Below are 23470 nucleotides of genomic sequence, written 5' to 3' on the forward strand. Positions count from 1 at the left end.
CTCATTTAGTTGTAAAGAAATGACCGCATAAATAAGCAAAAGTAATAAAAAATGTATAACGTTTTTATTTATATAACTATTTTCCAGATTTGGACTATTAAATATAACTACATATAAATATTATATTACATTTTATAATCATTATTATGTATGCATATTATAATTATGTACTGTAAATATAACTATATTTGCATGACAACAAAAACTGACCATTAATCATTTTATTATTAAATTTCTGTTCCATTAACTGCCTACTTTAGCATTTAACATCACAAAATCCCATTTACTGACGTTTGTCGTCCTGTTTTTTTCACCGTGATGACATCACTTCCTAGAGGATGATGTCATTAAGGCAACCGACACATTTGCATACACACTAATGATGTTTATTCCGGCAGGCTTTTTGTCAGGACTATCCTGTAGGCACACTTACACATTTCTTATCCACCTGCAGTCTCGGCCGTTTTCTTGTACGATTTAAGCTCCAGACACTTTTTACCGTCCTACTAAGCACAGCGTGTGTCCTGAATGAAGCCTTCCGCTGCGTGCGTGCGTGCGCGCGCGTGTTTAACGGCGGTGTGTATTAAACCCGTCTCCCTGTGAAAGCAGTGTGTGTCCCAGACCAGCCTCCCTTTGTGAGCGAGCGTGTGTTTTTAATTTGTCAGACCCATGTGTTCTCGCACCCGCCGCTCTTGTCCTGTTGGCTCTTTCATTTATTGTTTGCCACTGAGATGATATTCTCTCGCTCTCTCTTTGTGTGTGTCTCTCTCTCGCTGTACGTCTCTCTCTCTCTCTGGGCAGAAATTGTGCCGTGTCAGGGATGGTGCCACTTTTTGAAATGTTTTTCTTTTTTGCCAAGTGAAATGAGTGAACCGGAGCCGCCGCGCACACACACACACACACACTCGGAGAAGCTTTAGTGCTCCTTCACAGACGAGAGTTTTGGGTGCCAATTAGACGATATTAAAAAGGCAAAACTCTTCAATAATGAGAAACCCGAGCGGAGCTTTGAAACTCGGGGAAAATGAGGCCTGTCTGCCGGCTAATGACTTGATCCACTGGTTCGTTTTAACAACTCTCCTAAACATAACGGGCTTTAGACGATGAAATTATCTCAAAGCATAGAGATGCAGAGGGATCCGATCCGTCTCTGAAGTGGAAGATTGGTTACGAAATGAATAAACCGGGTAACGCCCCTTAACTTTTGGGGTTTTCTGGGGGGCTGCTCTTCAAATACCGTTTATTAAGCGGCATCTTTAAAGCTACGAGTCATGTATATCTAAGGTATATATCATATAGTCGCACACACCTGACCTGGAGTTCATTTCTGCTCTGTTTGCTTATAACACGTTATTCCATATTTAATTTCCATTCATATTACTTTCAATTAATATTTGATTGAATGTTAATTGTATTAAAGTAAATTCAAACTACAGTTATTGATTCTTTGTGGAAGTCAAGTTTGGGCCACATACAGTTTGTTTGGTGTCTTGTGCCGCTTAAACCCATATATACCCATGAAACACATTCGCTATATATTCACATTTCCATTATACAAATTTAAGAAAATGTATTTCACTTACACATATAGAATGAGAGAGAAGATATATGTGCATGTTGTGAAACACTTCTTTCTAATTGTAACTATACGGTATATATATATTAATTTCTAGTTATTTGACTATTTATATTTATAGACCACTTCGTGCAATGTAAACATTGGTCCAGAAGGGCTTCCGGTTTGAGTTTTATTATTACTTTAAATGCTTTATCTTTATTATTTGGTCCAAGTCATCCATTTAAAAAAAAATGTAAATGAAGAAATTACTATGTTTGCACAGTTAAATTTTTGTTTACAAAAGCAGCTTCGTACATACGGTGTAACAAACTGTTAAACGCTATTGTATAAGACCGTATTGGTTTCAATTGTGGCTGATCCAGTCGGATTTAACGCCGGGTCTATCGGATATAATAAGTGATTTTTGCCCCATTAGTTCATGCTGTACTTCACGGACGGCCATTAGCGCTCTGACATCATTTATGCGTCCTTTTTCCAGGCCGGAGCGGTGAAGGACTACATAAAGATGATGTTGGAGACGGAGGAGCTGAAGTTTCTCGTCTTCGCTCATCATCTCAGCATGCTGCAGGCGTGTACCGAAGCTGTCATCGAAGCCAAGGTGTGTGCTTGTTTGAGAGAGAGCAGGCCATCGCCGAGACTTTCGTGAAAGTATGTCAGCACCTCCACACTGTTCATTAAATCAGCCGGTAGCAAAGCCTGTCACACCGCTGTCCCAACACACACACACACACGCACGCTGACCCAATCGGAGAGAACTGGTGCGTTTTTTTGTGTGAGTGCAATGAGAGATAAGGTGAAGAAGTGTGTGTGTGTGTCGGAGAGGGGAAAAAACTGCATAAAAGGGCTTGACAGTGTTAAAGAAAGGGAGAGAGAGAGCGGGGGGGTTGATTTCCAATTCTCTGCTTTAAAAGATTCCTGCAGCGGCCCACCGGTTCTTTCTTACAATGGAAGAATGGGGCCTTTTTTACCTCACAGTTTTGCTGTCAATCCGGCGGTGTGTTTATACAAACCATTAGTTTAAATCATCCGTTCGGTCTGTTTTTAGATACAACAGTCCTCGTTGATCACACACATGATCGCACACATACATCTCGGACGTCCATTTCATGTCAGCATTTACATCCGCAAGACATGTTTCGTGCGTTTGCTCCTCTGCAATATGTGTCGGAGACATCTCCTGTCAGATGTCTTCTAGACACTTAGAAGTCGTCTGTAAGATGTTTAGAATCTACGCAAATTGTTTATCCGATGATTTTAGACAGCAGTTGATTTGCAGATCTCCAGGGGCCGGATTCATAAAGCATTCTTAAGAAAAAGATTCTTAACTTCCGTATTCGTTCTAAAATCTATTCGGAATGATCTGTATTCCCCCGAAAAAACAGACCGTTCTTAAACCGTTTCTCAAGATTGAAAATTCTCCAAACAAAAGCTGGCGTAAATATCATCTTAAAATTAAGTTTTAAATTAAAATGAAGCCTCACGGCTGTCTTAAATAAAAAAAGTCAAAAGATCAAATGTTTAATAGATGTATTTGGTTGTTTCACATCACGTGACGTGTATTGTATTGAGCCAGAATCATATTTTGACATTTCGTTTCCATTGTCCATTTTTATATTGAAGAAATAACGTAATAAGGTCTAGCTCTCATACTTTAGCTTTCATTATTAAAACGTTCTTTACATTTATTCTGGGACACAGCGACTCGAAACGGAGAGGGTCACAAATATGCCGTAGTAACAAACACTAAAAAAGAATTAAATATCATTTTGTAACACTTGCTAATGCTAACACCTTTTAACATGCTAATATATATATATATATACGTAGTAATGCGAGGTGCTTGTTACACAAATAAAGTTTATTGCGTAGATGAACATATACAGTTAAAACACGAGCAGGCGAGTGTAGTCATTGACAAGGCTTATTTTATTCTTACTGAAAAAAACTTCTCGCATCATCAATATACTCCTGTCATTTCAAACCTGGATGACTTTCTTTTTTCTGCAGAACACAAAAGAAGATATTTTGAAGAATGTTGGTAACCAAACAACGCTGACACTCATTGACTTCCATGGCATGGACACAAAACCACTAAAACATTTCTCAAAATATCTTCTTTTGTGTTCCACAGATAAAAGGGACATATACAGGTCTTAAGGGTGAATTAATGTTGACCGGTTTTTGTGTGAACTGTCCCTTTTAAGAATCATGCTGCTGTTCAAGCTACGCAAGACTAAGATAATACTGAAAAATAATGCTTTTGCATTTCTTCCGAGCCAAAATATACATTCGCATCCATTAATCTCACCCACCTCTGACAAATCCGTCATAAACTTTTGAGTTTTTCCGGAGACCCGTGGGTCACATAAGCAGAAAACTTGTATCACATCACTTGACAAATCCATTTTTGTTCCCTATCAGAGCTGTTGATTCATCTTACACCACAATCTATCTTTTCGTCTCCGTTCGCGCAGCACCACGCTGAAAACGCTTTGCACCCTAAAGAGCCCGGTTGGTTGCCGACACGCTACCTTCACAGATGTCTCACTGTTTTAATGAGGGCTTGTTTTGTCAATTTCCTCTCTATCTGCTCCCTCATCCCCCTCTCGGTTCTTCTTTCGCTTCCTTTTTCATTGCTCTCTGGCCAGACGTTTGATCCCGGAGACTGTGAAAATGTTCTTCTGCTTTTTCTCCATCCTGTCGTTAATTGCTGCTTACGAATCTCGCCGAGGAGGGGGGCCGGGGCCTCGCACGGGCAGGTGCGATCGCGAGCGAACACTGTCGTTCTCGCACCTGTCGCGCTCCTCGCATCCCCCAGCGAGAGAGGGAAAAGAGTAAAGGGGATGCTAAAATTAAACGGGTGAGAAAGTTTTGAAGTTGTGAGGGGAGGTGAAGGAAAGAGAGGTGTTGCACGCCGGTTCACCTGTGTTTCGAAGCTGTCAGACGATGGCGGGGAGAGGATGATGATGCTCGCTATGTACACGCTGCCAGATATTGTAGCACTCGCGCGTTAAAACTGTACTGCAGACATTGGATATGTCATGTTGTGGTATGATTTCAACAGCGCGTAGGCAAAATGAACAACCTGTATGACACAAAAGATGATATTTTGTTACCAAACAACGTTGAACCCCATTGGTTTCCATTATGTGGACACAAAACGGACATATTTCTGAAAATATTTTCTTTCGCGTGTCACAGAAGTCATAGTCATACACGGGTTTGGAATGTCATGAAGGTGAATCAAGACAGAATTTTTACATTTGGGTGACCGTTCCCTTTTCGTTTTGATTTGTGGTGTCCGGCCGGGACACTACGTGACTTTCTCCGTCTCTTTCTCATGTTCCCTACAGGCTGGTTATATCCGTATTGATGGCAGCGTTCCATCGGCTGAGAGGATCCAACTGGTCCATCGCTTTCAGAATGAACCAAGCACACGTGTGGCCATATTGAGCATACAGGCGGCCGGTCAGGTGCTCAACCTCATAAACATCAAACCGCATTTCATTATACCCAAAACCAACATAGTAGCCGCAACATAACATTACGATTTGGGTCACTCACAACACCACTGAAACATGGCAGATTTGAATTATAAAACGTAATTCAGTAATGCAAAAGATGATCATAATAAAGATCATTGTGTCCTGTACCTTGGACATAATTTTATCATAGGAATGAATTATGTATTTTATTGCTTTTTCTGCTGAAATTCTCACTACCGTAACGCGTACTGGTTTGATGAGTGGATTATATGTTGTAATTTAAACGATAAACTTTCTGAAAATTATTATTGGATGTTCTTCTAGATGTTCTCGGATGAAAACAAATAATGAACAGAATATTCGTTCTCACGAAACCACTGAAACATCATGACAGTTTTAAAGGAACAGTTCACCCAAAAATTACGATTCTCTCATCATTTACTCTCCTTACGATTGTTAAAAACCTGTGTACATTTCTTTGTCCGTTGAACACAAAGGAAGATATTTAGAAGAATGTCAGTTACCAAACCGATCTCATCCCCCATTTACTTCCATAGTAGGGAAGACAAATACTATGGGTGTCAATGGGGGATGAAATCTGTTTGGTTACGGACTTTCTTCCTAATATCTTCCTTTGTGTTTAGCAGAAAAATTACATGTATACAGGTTTGGAACAGGTAAATTAGACAATTTAAATTTTTTTGGTGAATTTTCCCTTTAATTTGATTTGTTAACACAAACAATTATCAAAATCAAAATAAATGTTTTCTCTACCTTGGGCAAAGCATCATTTTGACATGGGAATTAACTATTTATGCATTTTATTGCTTTTTCTGCTGCAATTCTCATTGCCGTAATGCTTCCCAATTTGTCTAAGCGCATTATATGTGTCAATGAGTCAAATTAAAATATTCTGGACAAAAACAATTGGATGTTCTCGAATGACAAAATAAAAACAGAATCAACAATTGACAGAACATTCATGTACAATAAAAATGAAGACATAGTGGAAAAAAGAAGTGTCCATGACTCATATTCTCATCATCCGTAACATTTTTCATAGACTCAAAATATTTACATTAGGTTTACATTTCATTCAAATGGCTACCAGGTTACTTTATATTCTTCTTTGTAAAAGCTTAACATTCTCTTTTTTCCATTCTCATTACCGATACGGGTAGTTTTGTGCATTAAAATGTATTTACATGTATCATTTTCTATTCAAATGTACTCTATTAATGTCTTATTATGTATGATAATGCTTGCTTAGGCATCATGGCTTTGCTTTTTTAGCAAAACATGCTATGGGATCGACCATGGTTACGGTAATAAGAAGTTCAATATTGTGTTCAACTTACAGTAAGTTTTGCAATGAATGGTTGTAAACATGTCATATCTTGTTTTTAATGAATCAAACGAAAATCTGCATCGTTTTTAAGAAATTCATGTTTGACATCTTGAAACGAAGATTTCGTGAGAATGAGCCATTTTTTCCAACCCCAGTCCTCACAATACAGTACTTGAGAAAGAATAAAATAGTCTTTACATTGCCAAACCACAGAAACATTCAATGTTATTCATACACATACGCCTATTAAAATAATGTACTTATACATGTATGATTGGAAAAATAAAAGTACTGAAGAAGCTTTCTGCTTCTCTTTAGGGTCTGACACTCACAGCCGCCTCTCACGTGGTCTTCGCTGAACTCTACTGGAACCCTGGACACATCAAACAGGCGGAGGACCGCGCGCACCGTATTGGACAAACGACCACCGTACACATCCACTACCTGATCGCTAAAGGAACTTTTGACACCGTCATGTGGGCAATGCTGAACAGAAAGGTACATCTGCGGTCTCCTAACCTTAAAGCAGAAATCCCATTTTACCTTTAAAGGGGTCTAAACATGTGTGTAAGGCTGATGTGGTCCACTTTTGTTTCCTGAATTGAAAACGTATTTCCGAAATGGATTGACATGCGAACGGCGTCAGCCATTTCAGATCCGTCTGGCTCGATGCATTTGAACTCTTTTAAAGTTTCACTGTGAATTTACAAGCCTCCGTTTGTGAATTGGTGTACACATCATTCTCAGATTCAACGTTTTTTTTTTAAATAATCAATATGAAATTGCATTAGCCAAGTTGTGCGAGACCTCATTTCACCCGTTCTGAAATAACAGGGAGCGGCAGCACGATATTCAAGTTCTGCAGCGTAAAATAAGCACTCAGCTGTTTGCAACTTATGCAATATTGCTTTCATATGTCGAGATTCTTTTCAAATGATATTGGACAGGAAACCGTAACAGGCAGCGCTCTGAACGGCAAGAAGGAGTATTTGAAAGCCGAGGAGGGAGACAGGGAGAAATGGGACTTTCTGAACTTTGCGCAGGCGTGGACGCCGAGTGAGGCTACGACGGGAGATGCTGAAGATGACAAGGACGGTCTTTTCTTTTCTCACGTACGTAGAAGTTTTCACAAATTTGGGAATATGAAGACTGGGCCTACAGACACTTGAGTATCTGGGGTGTATTCCAGAAAGCAAGGTTAACGTACCATCAGCTATACCCTGAACTCTAGATATATTACGTGAATTATTGGCCTAACGTTGTCCATTTTCATTGTTTGGTTTGACTTTGTTAGCTAATGTTTAAAGAGGTGGAAACGGCCTATCCTGAAAGGCTCATTGCAATTTGGAGAAAGGCCTTTCAGTACTAAACTGTAGGTGGAGGCTGAGGATCAGAAATAAATGAAGGAATACAGTATTTTTTAATGTAAATCGTCACTATTAACATCCTTTAACTGTTGGAAATTGTGCATATAGATCCAGTGATATTAGGAAATGTTTTAATAAACCTAATTCAAAGTATATACACTATTCAATGTGAACACATTAAGCCTTAGTTTAACAATACAAGCTTACATTATTTTTTTTATAAAGTTTAAATGATAAAGTTTATAAAATTAGTCGTGAATGCTGAATTGCGATGGGTGAGATTGGAAATGTAATTGTAATATTGCTGTTAAATGATAATATATTACTTAATATATTAACTAACCCTCAAACTTGCCCGGGTATGTCACACAACCTGCTTTCTGGAATACCCCCTGATATTTTAGCCAACCTGCTATCAAATTTACCTTTAGGTTAAACAAAGTTTCAAAACTTGTCAATACGTTTGCTGTCGCTTGTTTCTCCTCCACAGTTCGAAAGGGACAAACAGCACGACATCCGCTTGTTTTTTTCCCCCTCTGACAAACAAGAAAAGAAACGCAAAAGAACGGAGCAACAGTCTTCCGTCAGCCCTCCGGCCACTCGGTTAATGGAGAGGGCGGAGACTCACCGGACCCCGGAGATCAAGAATACCGTTTCGAATGAGGGCGAGGACTTTTCCCCACAGGTGAAGCGTTTTAAGCAGGTTAGCCCCTTGTCACGGCACAAGGGAAAGAAAAGCCCCCTGTCGCCTCTGTTCGCCCCACGCAGGCTCTCCGCGGGACTGCAGGCGCCGCGACACATTCTGAAGTGGAGCTGTACATCTTGCACCTTCTCCAACAGTGGACTGTTGCTTCGATGCGAGATGTGCGAGACCCCGCGAAACTTACAGCAAGGTGACGTCAGAAATTTGTCCACAAAAGTTTTTTGTTATGACGTCATAATATAGTTTCCGATATTTCTCTTAAAATAGAAATAAAACAAACAAACAAAAAATAAATTATATTTATATTAGTAAATCAAAGTAAAAAAATTCTAATAAATTATGGTTTCTCTATGTCTTACAAGAGCTTTTGTGCAACAAAATTGGCCTTTTGAATCAACACATTTGCTTCATTTGTTCAACAACTTAGAAATCTTAAATATTTATTCATTTCACGGCAAAGCGTTTCTTTGTTTACGTTTTTCCAAATCTTAAAACTTTCTTCTATTGGCATGCTGGAACAGAGATTTCATATCCCAGATTTTCAAATGTGGTCTCAGGCTTTTGGACCCCTCTGTGTTTGATCGGTTTTATAAAAGAACATCTGATCCTTTGCAAAATCACGTCAAAACCTTCTTCCCCCGTGTCGTCTCCCTCCAGAAGTTTCCGCAAGAAAGCAGAACGAAAGACGGGCAGAAACGCCATGAAGAAACAAGAAGGCGTGCGCGCCGAAAGACAGAAATAGATCGCATTGAAAACGAGTCATTATCACGGCCACAGTCAGGCGGAATGGATTTTGTCACCTGTCAAATCAAGAATGCCGCTTTCATTCAGCGTCACCGCTGGAAAACTTTGTGAAATCTTCACAAGCTTTGTTTTCGCCATCAAATCCAATGCCATCGATCAAAGCGTCAATCCGTTCCCTGACAACAGGCTGGGGATGTAAACTCAAAAACCACGATATAAGCGCACATCAGGACAGCTGTTGCTGTCTTATCCGTGTGTGTATTTCCCCGCTCTGATGTGTTGAAAGCCAACCGTTTTTTCCATAAAAATGAACATTCTGCCATTATTTACTATCGTTCCAAACTAGGGCCGTCACAATATACAAGTATTGATAATAGCAGTGATATTAACAGCTGTGACTATCGACGTGGATTCAAGTGACCGAAAATAAACTCAATTAAAGACGAATTTGAGTGATAGCAATATTTATTATTTTTGAATTTAAAAGACATCGCAATAATATTGTTACCGTGATATTTATCGTGATAACCGTGTAGTTAAATTCTGATATCGTGACAGCCCTATTCCAAAGCCTTTTGACTTTATCGTCAATTTTCACTGTAATATTTTTCAAAACGTTTTTTGAAACGTGCATATCAAACTGGTTTAGAAAGATGTGAGGGTAAGCTGTGGCAGAATTTTCATTTTTGGGTACGCTGGCCCTTTAAATTCTCTATTAAACCTAAAAATGTAAATTCGCTGTCGTTTTAAATGATTTTCTACTCGTGAAAGGTTGCAATCTCCGTCAGAACTCATAACGTTAAAACAATGCCGATCTAACACTGATCTCTTTCACATTTACCTCGCTGTTTGTTAACCCAGTCGTGAGTAATATCCTCTTTCTTACTATACGCCGTTGCGGTTAAAAACACAGCCGCGCAGCTCAGGCAGGACACCAACATCCCAAAGCAAATTGTGGAACTGCTGCGTTATGTCTACGAGCCCGATTTTACCAGTAACATCTTGTCAGCTTCTAAACACAAATGCATGCACCGATCATATTGAAAGGCTGTGATTTAGAAGCGTCAGCTACGGTACGCCACATTCCCAGATTTGCACTTTCACGTCAGGTATCTTTCAGACACATAATCAGAACTAGACGCCGGGGAAGCACGTTGATCCAAATGCGGGTGTACGGAATCATCTCCGGATGGTTTAATGCATTTCTCTTTTTAATTTCTTCCATAATACCACTTTACCTCTTTTTCTTTTCTTTCGTTGATGGTTGTTCTACCACAATATCTCTTCACGTCCACAGCTCTCCAAATCATGTTTTATCTACTATTTTAACGTCTCTACTATGTTTGTATTTTCCTTTTTATGGTTATAAAATTGCATCCGTTTGTACTTCGATAAACATTTATTGCTTTTTGTTTGTTTTGAAATGATTGCTGAGCATTTACACTAGACTTTCACACATCCGTGGTCGTGAATGTGTTACCTATGAAAAGAAATTATAGCTGCAATAACTTTTTTGGGGGGTTACAAATAAAACAAAATCTGATATGGAGCAAGAACATAAAAAATAAGTGTTCCTCTTTTTCGTACACGATTCACAATGTTAGCTCATAAGGATGATTTATCATTTGCGCTGTCGGTGCAATTTCGTAAGCAATGTACGGTTTTCGATGCGTGAAAATAAGTGCGTATTGTAACCTGCAATTTTATGTTTCAAACAGTGCGGCACAAGTTACAGATTGTAGCTTTAACATCCACTGTACATTTTATTAGCATTTTTCGGAAAACTCCCATAATGCATCAGTTTAGATCTTCCTCGGGGCTTTTAGCTATTTACAGTGCTCCTTTCTCCACTTTATTTCCTCCGATTGACATCGGCTTTTGAGCCGTCCACACTGGACTGTGGCACGAAGGTGTCGCGGCGGGCCACTTTAGACAGTGATGAGGGTTCAGATGCTCAGCGGGAGATGTTTTTAGCCGCTGTCTGGCTTTCTTTCGGCGAGGCCGCTCGTTAAGAGACAGCACAGCAGTGGCGCTTTCATTCGCCTTCTCACAAATTCAGCTGACATTTCAGAAGATCCATACGAGACCTTTCAGAGAAAGAGAGGGTGAGAGAACGAGAGGAAGAAAGGGTAACGCGAAGCAAGAAGGGGTGGTGTGAAACCGAGGAGAGGTGAAACGCAAGCGGAAGCGAGGTGTGGAAATTCATTAGCGGCCCCAGTCAGCTGGAAGCGAGCACATCGCAATTATCAAACTCGCATCCTAACAAATCTCGGCCCTCCAATTTCGCCTGATGCAGTCAAACTTTGCCATTATGGTCGAAGTCCCCCGTCACGTTCTGACAATCGCCTCCCCGCAGGGAGACAGCGAGACTACAGACACGAGACAGATAATGCTGTAGAAGACGGAAGGGTACGAGGGTGGCTTGTAAACATGCATTGTGCTTTTTTTTGTCGTGTCCCGTGGCGCCATATGGCGGGGATGTGAATCTGTTGGTTTGAGGGAAGGAAATCAGTCAAACGCAAAACAGACAGCATCTGTTCTTTTCCCAGCATGCTCGGCTTTAACAGCGTCGCTCGTGTCGATACCTTTGCATAGGACGGACGGGGGAATTATGGGTATCACCCTGTCTATATCCGAACCCCTCACGAAGGTCCTAATTAACGAAAATACCTTCAGTGTCTTAAGAATCAATCCATCGAAACGTCACCACACATGTGAGCGCTGTGTCATTTACGAGACTCCTTCCTCTCTCTCCTTTAGGTTCGCCTTCCTCATTACCCTGCAACTCTGACGCAGACAGCGAAGGTGGGCCGGCTGCCCCCAGCACCCCACAAACTCCACATGCAGGGCCGAGCCAGCGGACCAATCACGATGGGGTGGAAATGCGCACGTCTCAAGAAACGCAAGAAGGGGTTGACGAGCCCACCCCGGGAACACACACCGGTGGTGATCCAGGTCCGAGCACCTACTCACACACCCCTTTATTACTTGAAGGGTCTTAAAGGGACAGTGCAGACAATTTAAAATCTTTCAAGTCCCACCCTTATGTTGCTCCAAATCGATATAGCTTACTTTTTTGTAAGGAGAACAAGTTTTGCTTGAACACTTGAATGGTGATCATGTTTTTGTAAGTTTTCCGACCAAAGTTCACGTAAATATATGTCACAAGCCATTTAAAACTATGTAAAAATACATTTTGGATACATCAACATGTTTACCCTATCCAAGATGTTTATGGTTAGCATACATCGTACATGGTTAATATTTGACATTTGTCTCACTAAATAAAATTTTTGGAAAGGATGGCATTCAAATCTTTTCTTTCTCAAAATGTAGGCTACTATAAAATAAATATCTATGAAATAAACCTTGAATAAATAGAATAAAAAAAATAAAAAAAAATCGAAAATGTTCGTTTTGTCAACAACAGCAAATCAAAACCTTTTTAATTAACCCATTGGGAATTTCTTTTATCATACAGGTTGAAAACGACATGAGGCCAAGTATATTATAAACAAAAATAAGCACGTACGAACGATTTCACAATAACGTCATTGCGGCTAATAATGCATACTGGTGAAATATGTATAATAGCGGGCCGCAGTCGTCATGTGTCATTCTTATAAAAATAGCAATTTTTAATACTGCTGGTTTTGTCTTACCTTCACGGCACACACACACACCTCCGGCCTCTCGCCGGCGTAGAGTACACATAATGGCTCTCTAATAACACAGTGTGATTGGTCAGCCCGGCGACGGCTCGGCTATTTTGGACGCCGCTAGGGTTCTGGTAACTAAGCCTCATGGGGTTTCTGTACAGAAAACCTGACCCGAATTAATGCACAACAGCTGTGCGGAGCAAATCTTGGATGCAAGATTTTGAGAACAGCGGGATCGTTTCAGGTCACATCGTACCTGAATTTCAGTCTTCGTTAGCGTCGTTAGAGGGATTTTGTGTTCTGTACCACCTGACCTTTATCATCCGCCGGTACAGACTGTAATGATCCTTTCCTTTTCCCTTCATCTAATTCCTTGCCATTTCATCTCTATTTCTTCTCTCTCCCATAGCTAATGACGAACAGAGTTGTGAGCAATCCGACGACTCCGTTCCGGTGTTCGACAGGCTGAAGTTCTGCGCCAGCAGAAACACGGACCGGATCTACATCTATGACAAGGTACGACATGCAATAAAACTCAAATCACTGACTGTTTGGGTTTCATACAGCTGCATGGTACGGTGAATTTACATACACACTCTGGGCGTTTTTACAATGCGCTCCGAATGCGAGTTTGATTGGTTTGCCTTGCATTGTGGGATTGCATTGCATTATTGCATTAGAAAACAATTTGGATACCTACAAAAGTGTTTTAAAATCAACTAGCTTTGGGTTGTTTGAATGAGTAGTTGGCGAAGGCCTGTGTAAAACAAAATAAAAAAGTACAATAAAATAAAACGAAAACATACGTATGCAAAAAAGCTTTCGAAAACACTGAAACTTTATTTATTTTTATATTTAACGTATTTCTAACTTTATTTAGCGTTAGCGAGAAACGCTAACAAACACCGGCGAACCTTGGATTATAAATCCAACAGCCAACTCGTTGATGTTTGTTAGCTTGGTTTGTTGTGTCAATTTAAATTGGCTGTTAAAATGAAGTTTAAAGTCAAGAATATGTTAAAAGTCAAAATAAAGTTTGTGTTTTAGAAACCCGTTCGTCTTTATTGAGCCTTAAATCGCAAACATTTGGACATGAAACGTCTCCGTCGTACAGCTGTCATCAGAATGTCCGCTGTCAAAACAAAACCCATCTGAAAACTTGCATTTGTGAATATATCATTTTAAATCCAAACGCAAAAAGATTCAATAAAGCTACAAAAATGTAAACAGCTTTGAGATCAAACAAACCCGCTACCGTCGACTTTTCGTTACACTGTACTTGTATATGTGTAATGACAATAAAGTTGAATCTAATCTAATCTTTTGTCCCTCGTATCGTCTCGATCCATACCCCAAACACACAATTTTCATCTGCCGGGTGAATAAAGCGTCAAAAATCAAGCATCCCTCGTTTGTATAAAGACAGAATTCTCGCGCCTCACTGCAACTGAATTAAGTGGAAGCAGATATAGGCAGAGGGCCCATAATGGACTTTGATTGAGAAATATTATCCGGGTTAGTTTTTTAATAAGAGCTCTTCCTGAGGCTATTTCAGCCCAGCCGTGATGAATGACAGAGTTTGAGAGAGACAGAGGAAGATATGGAGCGCAGACCTGCCGTGGGCTGGAAATGTAATATTTTCTGAAGGCCTGAGTCGCTCCCTGTGGACGGCGTTAGGGGACGCTGCTCGAGCTGTACCTGGTGTGTCGCAGTCTTTTAATGAACTGGCAGCCATGTATCGAGCGTCTTTGCGGGGTCGAGCGTGGATTGCTGTCGTCATGACCTTGCGAGACCCAAGGGACTTTTAGATGTTCAGTGGTTTTTGTCTTTCTGTTTCAGTGACACCGCCAGGTTTAGGTTAGATTCTTACTATACTGACTCAAATTAATTATGAAACAAAACACAAATAATAATAAGTGTCGTTTCTACTTCTACGTACAAAATATTTATAATCGGCCATCTGTATTTGATTTCCTATAACCAACTAAAATAAAATAATCATTCTTTAGCGTTGTCTTTGTGCTTTACATTCGTGCGTAATATGACGTAGTGTAATATTGTTGCTAGTTAGTTGGTTAGTTGATGTCATCTTCGGCTCTTACTTACAGAATAAAAGTCTCAAACATCTACATTGTGGAGAACGGCCAGCAGTTCCCATAATTCAGAATGATTATTGATTATAGAAACTAAATGATGTTTATTCAAAAATGTACAGAACAATAGTCTATGAATAGTCCCCACTACGTATAAAAACAAACGTTTGTTTGTGTGTGTTTGCAGGATGGACTCGCGCTTCGCTGTAATTTTATTCCTTTGGATATTAAACTACAGAATTGGGACGAACTGCCACCAGAATTCAACCGCACGGAGAACAGGAAACAGGTGTGTGCGTGTAACACAGTTAAGCATCATAAGATATTATGTGCATCCTTGTTTGTCTATAATAAAACCTGAAATCACCTACGTTGAGAAAAAAATGACTTTTAAACACCAGTATTTTATTATTAAAACATGTCTAAGTTCTAGGATGTGTGCGTTGTCAGATTGTGCGTTTTGTGCGCGAGTGGAGCTCTCTCGCTGCGATGAGACAGAGGATGGTGAGGAAGAGCGGAAGAGTCTTTCACAGCCCCATTCTCCTCCTGGAGGAGCTCACACACTCACAGCGACGACACAGCAGCACCTCCAGGCAAGAGCACAACACACATCACGGCTGAAGAGGTGGGCGGGGTCTGCATCACATGAGTGTCAATCACATTATCTCAACCCATTTTTACACTCACATCATTTTGTTCATTCTTATTATATTTGAATGCTTTTGTTTTATCAATTATTTGTATTATTATTTTGCTTGTTAAATTATTAAATTTTTGTATTTGTTTTAGTTATTTTTGTTTTAGTACTAATTCTTCTTTTAATTATTTAAATGCATTTTTCTTGTCAGCTTTTAGTACATTTCTTTTTTGTCTTTTTGTCATTCATTTTTCATTTAAAATTATTTTTGTTTCCCATCAGTAGTTTTAAGGTTTAGAAATAATTCATTTTTAATCATTGTTTATCCTTCTCGGCTTTTTTATCATTAGTATTCGTTTTATTAATTATTTTGTTTCTTGTCAGCAATTTTTGTATTTTAATGTTTTTAGTAATTTATTTTTTAAATTTGAACTAATTGTTTTGTTCCTTGGCAGCTATTTTAGTATTTTCATTTGTTTAGTAAAACATTTTAAGCATTTTGGGTATCTTATTGCTTTATTTATTTGTTTCATTCATTTTATTACCAGTTATTTTTGCTATGAGCCGTTGTAGCTGATGTTTTGTTCTTTTGTGGCATACATGTTGTGCTCAGTTTTATTTGAGGACGTTCCTACGCATAACTTTGTGTAAGTTTACTGTTCTGTTACACAAACATCAGCTCTGCCATGTCGTACCATAGAAGACACTGTACTGTAATTATAATAGCACGATGTTCTCACTCGCAGTTACTCAATAAAACTCTTGAATCTCTGATCCATTTCAGGTATCTTTCTAAACACGACGTAGCTCAGACCTCCATCGCCGTTGCCCAGAAAGAGGGTGGAGCTATCCGCATCCTCACCAAGGACAGTTTCATCCCTAAAAGAAGCTCAACATCCAAACCTGCTGACCAAACCGACAGGTTCGAGCCCAGATATGCACAAACACAAACGAATGGACCTTGTACGTTAGCTAATTCCTGTAAAATGCAATCAAGTGTGTGTGGGTGGGCACTTGGAAACGTGGGCTAAAAAAACACTCGGCGTCCATGTGGGCGAGCAAAAAAGGTTTTAATTGTTTCATCCCCACAATTCTAAAGAGCACGGAGGACACGGTGGGTGTTTCGAATGTAGAATCCTTCAAACAACGAAAGACGGACCTGCTTGCATCAAGTGTTATCTCAACAGCCTTTTACGACACAAATCACATGGTGGAGAGATGCGTCTCCGTGAGGTTTGGATGAAGTGGCCACACACACACAAACAAACCACATTCTGAATAAAATCCCAATAACGCCACTTTGGCGTAATAGAGACGGAATAACTCTCATCTGATGAAGTCATCAACACACACGCCCGTCAGATACGGTACAGGTTTTTGATCATGTGCCACAGCTGTTTCCTCTCACACTTGTTTGTATGTAAAAAGAAAAAGACTTTGAACGTCTACGATGAGATCTCTCAGTCTCTCGCTCAATCCCTCAGTGCGACTTCTCTTCATCTCGACAAACTCCAAACTGCGACGGCTGCTACCCCAGGTGTATCCAATCCAAAAATGAAAACGAATATATATATATTTTCACTTGGCTTCGGATCATCAAATTACTTTTCCCCGCAGTCAGGGCGGGGACTGAAGCTGACACAGACACATATATATCTATTTTGAATTTGCATCGGCCCTGGACAAAATATTGCACGCCGAGCGACAATTTATTTCCAAAGTGCATTTCCGCATGTAATTACGTGTAGTAGCTAACGGTTAACCTTGTAAACCCCGGGATATGCGTGTGTGTGTATGAATTGTGCCGAAGAATGCTTAGTGCAGAGGATAAGGGCTTAATCCGCACGCGCACACACATATGCGAGTGCCGCAGCGTCGCCATGGAAACCGCAGGAGGAAAAAATTGCGACGTACTGAGCGCTGTCTGGGGCTGGATATTTTTAGGAGATGGAGAGAAAGAAACGGAGGAGAGAGGGAGTTGGAGTGAGAATTGATCGAGAATACTGTGAGAAACGTAAGGGCTGGTTTTGTGGTGTACAACGTACCTTTTCCGACGAAGTTTAGTCAAGTTAGTACGAGACAACACGCATACGCTTGATTACCTGTATATAAGAAATGGTGGATTTGATATCGGTCACAACAGAAGGATGCTCGGATGCTTTCTTGGATTTGTCAGATGCAACGACCCAATGCCAGACTTTTCATTATTGGAGTAAAATCTATGCAAAAGAAATCTATATATTTCTAAATATGAATAAAAATCGAATCTTCAGTTCTAGTCTTCCATGTAAACATTGCTTTCGTTTGATCTCATTTTGGGGAAAAGCATCTGCTAAATGAAGAAATGGTCAGATCTGGTCTCGCCCACTTGGTCTGATTGACATAAAAGCAATGCGTCCAGATCGGAGACGGTCAGAATTATAGTTTTGTTTTCAGCTTAATTTATATTTTTAATGAGCTTCTTTAAATATTTTTTATATTAATAAAGATTCATTTTATATTCATTCTATTTTTGCATTTTATTTTTTGTTTCTTTTAAATGATTTATACGTTTTTATTTGGACACAAGTTAAAATAGTTTTAATTTCACTTAAGTCTTATTTAGGCTTTTATTTATTTATTAGTAATATTAGTATTAATTAGAGTTTATTCTTTAGTGCCTCACTTTTTGTTTTCAGTTATTTTTAGGACATCATTTAATTTGATTTCAATTAACTGTTTTAATAGTTCTAGTTTGACTAAACTTTAATAAATGATTTATCCTAAACCGTTGATTTTGCCAAAACAATCACAGAAAATGTTTTGTTTTGCACTGGCATTCACACCACTCGCACCTCTTTTTCAGAAATGTCAAAATGAAATTCTTGTGCGTGTGTCCGCAGAGAAGTCCAGAGCTCGGCGTGTATCCAGACGGACTCTGAATCCGGCTACCTGCAAGCCCTGGACTCAGCAGGGACGCCCCTGTGTTTGTCCTGCCAGAAGCCCAGCGGAAATCACTGCGGCTGGGCGGGAGGCTTCTGCAGCCCTGACTGCATGGAGGACTTCCAGCTGCGCTCCAATCAGGGCTACATGCGCGCCCGCGTTCTGGAGACGGAACAGGGTGTGTGTCAGCACTGCGGACTAAACGCCCACCAGCTGTACCTGCAGGTCCGAGACGCCCCGCGTACACACCGCAAGGAGATGTTGGATAATACCTGGTTGGCACAACTTCCTTTGAAACAGGCGAGTCGGTAAATCGCAAACGGTGCAAACAACCTTTTTTTATATTTGTTTAGCCCGAAGACAATAGTAATCACTACATACGTTTGAGAAAATCTCTAAAATGTAACCATTTGTGTAATTTTGTCATTAACCGAGACCTATCTTTGTCCTGAAATTCACCCCAAAACTAATTCCTGCTTATTGGCCTTAATACCTTCTTTTAAAGAAGTTCTCTTCGTCGTATTTGCATTAGCCTTTCGACAAGGACTAATTTCAGTCTTGAGCGGTCGGCCGCAGTTTTTTCCCTACAGCGCATTAGTCGTTTCCAAAAGCGCATTAGTCGAAATTATCTCTAACATTCGAGAGCAAGTCGACGCCGGCGGTTTATTGAAAAAAATATTGCTTATTGAAAAAGATAAAGACGGCCTCTTTAGTTTGCAGAAGCAATAACCACTGGCGGCCTTGGGCGTCTGCTCTCTGACTTCCTCTATAGAGTTATCAACGCTGTTCACCGTATCACACACACAGAAAAAACTGCTCTCGTAGTGTCCATCACCAACAAACACACACACACAAACACCAGCAGTCCTCTCCTGAGAATCCAGCGTTAACAGAACGCCCGGTCCGTCAGATTGGCATTGATTTTTCCCACCGTGCATTGCAACAAGGTGCGGGTTTGATTTTTGTTTGGCTTTTCTGTTAGAGCCCCGAGCATCTGCGCTGTGATCGATAACACGCTTTAAGTGCCCCCAACACACGAAAGTCCACTGTCATACACACGACGGTTTGTTACGGAGAAATGTTCGCACGTTTTACTTTGCGTTTTCATGTATCGATATTAGGATGCCTGTTTGAAAGTGCACGTTTGGATTTTTTGTTGCGTCAACTTATCGACGACTTGCTGCTGTAGTACTCGGGGGCTATCGTCCGATGCGACCCTCGGGGCTCCTAAGAGGTTTAGGATAATTATTGGCTCAACTCTTTTGAGAGGGAGGGAGACCATTGATTCCTAGCACAGCCGTTTCCTTGGAGACGGCGAGTCTAAAAACAGCCTCCGACTGAAATGCCAACGCTTTGGCTGCGGTTTCCTCGCATTCCGAACGCCTCTTCCACTTCCAGTTACCGCTTATTTCAACTGAAGCTTTTAATCCCCTTGAAACACCTGGAGTCCCTCACCACGGTGGTCTGTCAGAACCTGCCGAGCGGAATTGGGAATTGCATATCCCACAGTTCCCAATGGGCTGGGAAGCACTGGCTACCTAAAGATCGAAAGTAGCTATTCAATACAAGAAGGAAAACAAAAGAAGCTTTACACAGAACAACAATCGCTTTGTGTGGTTCTGCTTTCCAAGGGTGGTGTACTCCATTTTAAATTATTTTGTAGTATATGATCTAGGGTAGCTTGTACGATACTGGCTTCTGATAGTATCACAAAGTTTTAACAAACTATTTAAAACATTTTATACATAAAATTTTCAACCATTTTCAGTAACATTTTTGTTGTACATAAAGCTTTTTATAAAACGGGTTTAATGGAAACTTGTGTATGTAAATAAAAAAGAACGCATTTAAACAATATTAAGAAAGGAGAAAAGCTAACAATTTTGTGGCCATTAAAATGAACAGATTTGTCATAGTTCTGCAATACATATCTTACATTTTTGTATTGCAATATTTTGATAGATAAATATTTAAACCCCTAGTATGAACTGGTTTTAATTGTAATACATGTATTGGTTCAAAAAAATCTATTTTAATTTGGACTAATATTTGTATATATAATCTGTGTATTTCAGCTCAATGAAATGATTCAGAATCCGGCGGAAGGCCAATTCTGGCAGGTGGATCATATCAACCCAGTTTACAAAGGAGGAGGCCAGTGCACAATGGAGAACCTTCAAACGCTCTGCACCGTCTGTCATCGCATGGTAACGCATCTCATCCGCACTCAGCGTAGGACTGACGCAGAACGTACTGCTATTGACAATACTTTTGCCATCCAACTAGATGGGTTAAAAACGTCCTTCGATAGCTGAAATAAATTAGGCGAAAAATGTAACATAGATGATGACTAGATAGTTCGTGGTGTAGAGCCCCCTAGAGGCTTTGCTGAGAAACACAACACACCAATTCAAGCATGCGTAGTTACTTAAGTATGTGAACACAAAATCGTAAATATTTGAATAGTATAGAGTACAATTGAATGTTATTAAGCCGCAGGTTTGTTTGTGAAATGCGAATATGCAAGACAATTGTCATATTTAGTGACTTCGTAAACCGTTTCTTTTACAGAGGACTGCGCAACAGGCCAAAGAGAGAGGACAAATGAAGCGAGACCACGCCGCTTCCAAACTGGCGTCTGACATCACACGGTTCTTCGTAAAGAAATAAGACCATCTTGTAGTATAAACCTCAAGTGAAAAGCAAGAAAATGTAGATTGGATATGCAACTGTTGCCTTGGAAACGACCTGCCTGTTCGCTACGTGCTAACGGCGCTATTAACAAACATCTGTAGTAGATGACAGTCACGTGACATTCAGGTTAATGCTTGTATTTGATGTGCACAAGTAATATACAACAGAGAACAAATTAATAAACCGTAATGCAAGCATAGAGCTCATAAACTGAGCCGTGGCTTAGTAGTTGGCACGCTTGTGATGCTTTTACGGGCGACCCAGGTGTGAATCTGAAGCTGCACATTTGAAAAACCAAGCCTGGGATACAAATATTTCACAGATTGAATCTGTTAGAGATCGCACATTAATAGTTTTTGAGTCCGTTCTCATGCAATTTTTGAAGACGTGTATAATTTAGAAAAATAAAAGCATTATATAATGGCTTTCTTTCATGTCTCTCTCTGTGTCTCCTACACACTACCTCTCACTTTATGCGTTTTCTGCATACTCGGGTCATTCCCTAGACACACTTCATGAAACAAAATTAAGGCCTTTAAAGAAAAGAGTATACAAGCATTTTGGCCCAATATTAACTTATACATGAGTGCCAGCGCACAGTATATACATTTTGAATATGTAAAATATGTCAATTCTTTGTATTTTTCATTAACGGGAATGTTAACGGGCCGTTGAGCTTTAAATCCAGTGATCTGTGATGTTTTACGTGTCGCAGAAATTGCGCTGCACCAAAACTTTGTGTTATTTCAATCCGCATCTCTCGAGTAAACTCAATAAAGTGTGTGGGGGGGGTATTTCTCTCGTCACCACGGCAACAGACCCGATCGGTGCACATTGCTGAGGATATTTTTACAACTCGGCAATCTTAACAGTGATGGTAGCAGACAAATGAGCTCCTTATAATCCATGTACAGAACGCTCGGGTGTCAGAAGCATTACCATCTGACCGAATCATTCATACTGAAACACCGGAGAACAAAGTAGAACAAGCGACACGAGTTTTAGAGAATACGGTAGATATTTAAAATTCATCTTTCTCTGATGGCGTACATACATCTGGGAGACCTATATTTGATGTGTGCGTTTACATCTGCAAGACATTTTTTCATTGTTTTCTCCTCTTAGACGTCAGAAGTCTGTAAGATGTTTGTTATTTGAAATGTATATAAAGACGTTCATACACAGCAGATGTTTTTCAGATCTTAAGCAGACATCTTATAGACATACCTGTGCTATCTGGGTTTTTGTAAAATGCATACATATATATATAATTATAATATTGATTTATTTTATAGATTTTTTAACTATATACTTATTCTTGCTTTTTCTATCCTTATATACTTATTTTTTATATTTTATACACATTTTATATTTATTAACTTTATCAAACACTATTATTAAAAGACAAAACTAATATTTGAAGGTTAGCTATGCGTCAGTTTACATAAGTCAGTTTTCACGCTGACTTGAATAATGTACGATGCAGTGCTATCTTAGCTCAGATATAGCTCAGAAATCAACATTTCGTTCACTATCGAGTAAATTCACATGTGATTGACACCAGTGGGTAACACTTTACACTGAAGCTGTAATACCAAACGCAGTAAAGATCAAAAACGGGGATTCAAGGACGGGGAATCGTCTGCGATTGGACGTTTGGCCTTGTTACTCTTAAATCAGTCTCTGTTACTTAATAGAGAACCGGATGGGTATTCAATAAAACTAGATGTTAGAAGAACATCTTTATTTAAACCGTGGCAGACGGGAAGGTGTTCCTGACTTTGTTTCCTGTGCTTCACTAATTCACACGCTCGAACGTTCTTCGCACCTGAACAGAATTAGACTCGGAGGTGCTAAAGAAGTCAAAGAACATCATGATTCTCCAGACACTCATAACCCAACGCAATTCGCAGGTTTTAAAATAAAAGTTTTCCACGTGAAAATTACGTTCGAAGTCGACAAGTTTAGCACCTCGAGACAGATGTGATTTTTACACACCTGTTTTGGCAGGAAAATGGCTATATTAAAATATTCAGGGGGGAAATAAGCAAATATTGATTTTGTATAAAATGCATTAGACGCATGGCTGTAGCTTAGTTAAGACTAAGATGGTAAACATTTTTGCATTTTGTCGCGTTATGGGATATCATGTATCCAACTAATTTGAATTAAATTTAGTGTAAAAAAGTGCAAACAAAAAGGTTTGCCCTAGTTTTACGTACAATCGTTAAAATAGTTC

General features: G+C 39.7%; 1 protein-coding gene across 2 annotated transcripts in view; it reads left to right on the forward strand.

Annotated features, from left to right (window-relative positions):
- Positions 1 to 21660, forward strand: part of zranb3 (zinc finger, RAN-binding domain containing 3) — a 40958-nt gene extending 19298 nt beyond the window's left edge. For both annotated transcript variants that reach the window (XM_079470650.1, XM_079470649.1), the window contains exons 9-21: positions 2058 to 2177; positions 4933 to 5052; positions 6731 to 6910; positions 7360 to 7524; positions 8270 to 8672; positions 11987 to 12181; positions 13295 to 13401; positions 15166 to 15267; positions 15429 to 15571; positions 16400 to 16537; positions 18498 to 18837; positions 20613 to 20744; positions 21109 to 21660. In XM_079470650.1, coding sequence (XP_079326776.1) covers positions 2058 to 2177; positions 4933 to 5052; positions 6731 to 6910; positions 7360 to 7524; positions 8270 to 8672; positions 11987 to 12181; positions 13295 to 13401; positions 15166 to 15267; positions 15429 to 15571; positions 16400 to 16537; positions 18498 to 18837; positions 20613 to 20744; positions 21109 to 21207 — 2244 coding nt within the window. In that variant the 3' untranslated portion in view covers positions 21208 to 21660. The remainder of the gene's footprint in view (positions 1 to 2057; positions 2178 to 4932; positions 5053 to 6730; positions 6911 to 7359; positions 7525 to 8269; positions 8673 to 11986; positions 12182 to 13294; positions 13402 to 15165; positions 15268 to 15428; positions 15572 to 16399; positions 16538 to 18497; positions 18838 to 20612; positions 20745 to 21108) is intronic.
- The last annotated feature ends 1810 nt before the right edge of the window (positions 21661 to 23470 follow it).

Source organism: Barbatula barbatula, assembly GCF_947034865.1.
Source record: "Barbatula barbatula genome assembly, chromosome: 13".
In the NCBI taxonomy this organism is placed as follows: Eukaryota; Metazoa; Chordata; class Actinopteri; order Cypriniformes; family Nemacheilidae; genus Barbatula; species Barbatula barbatula.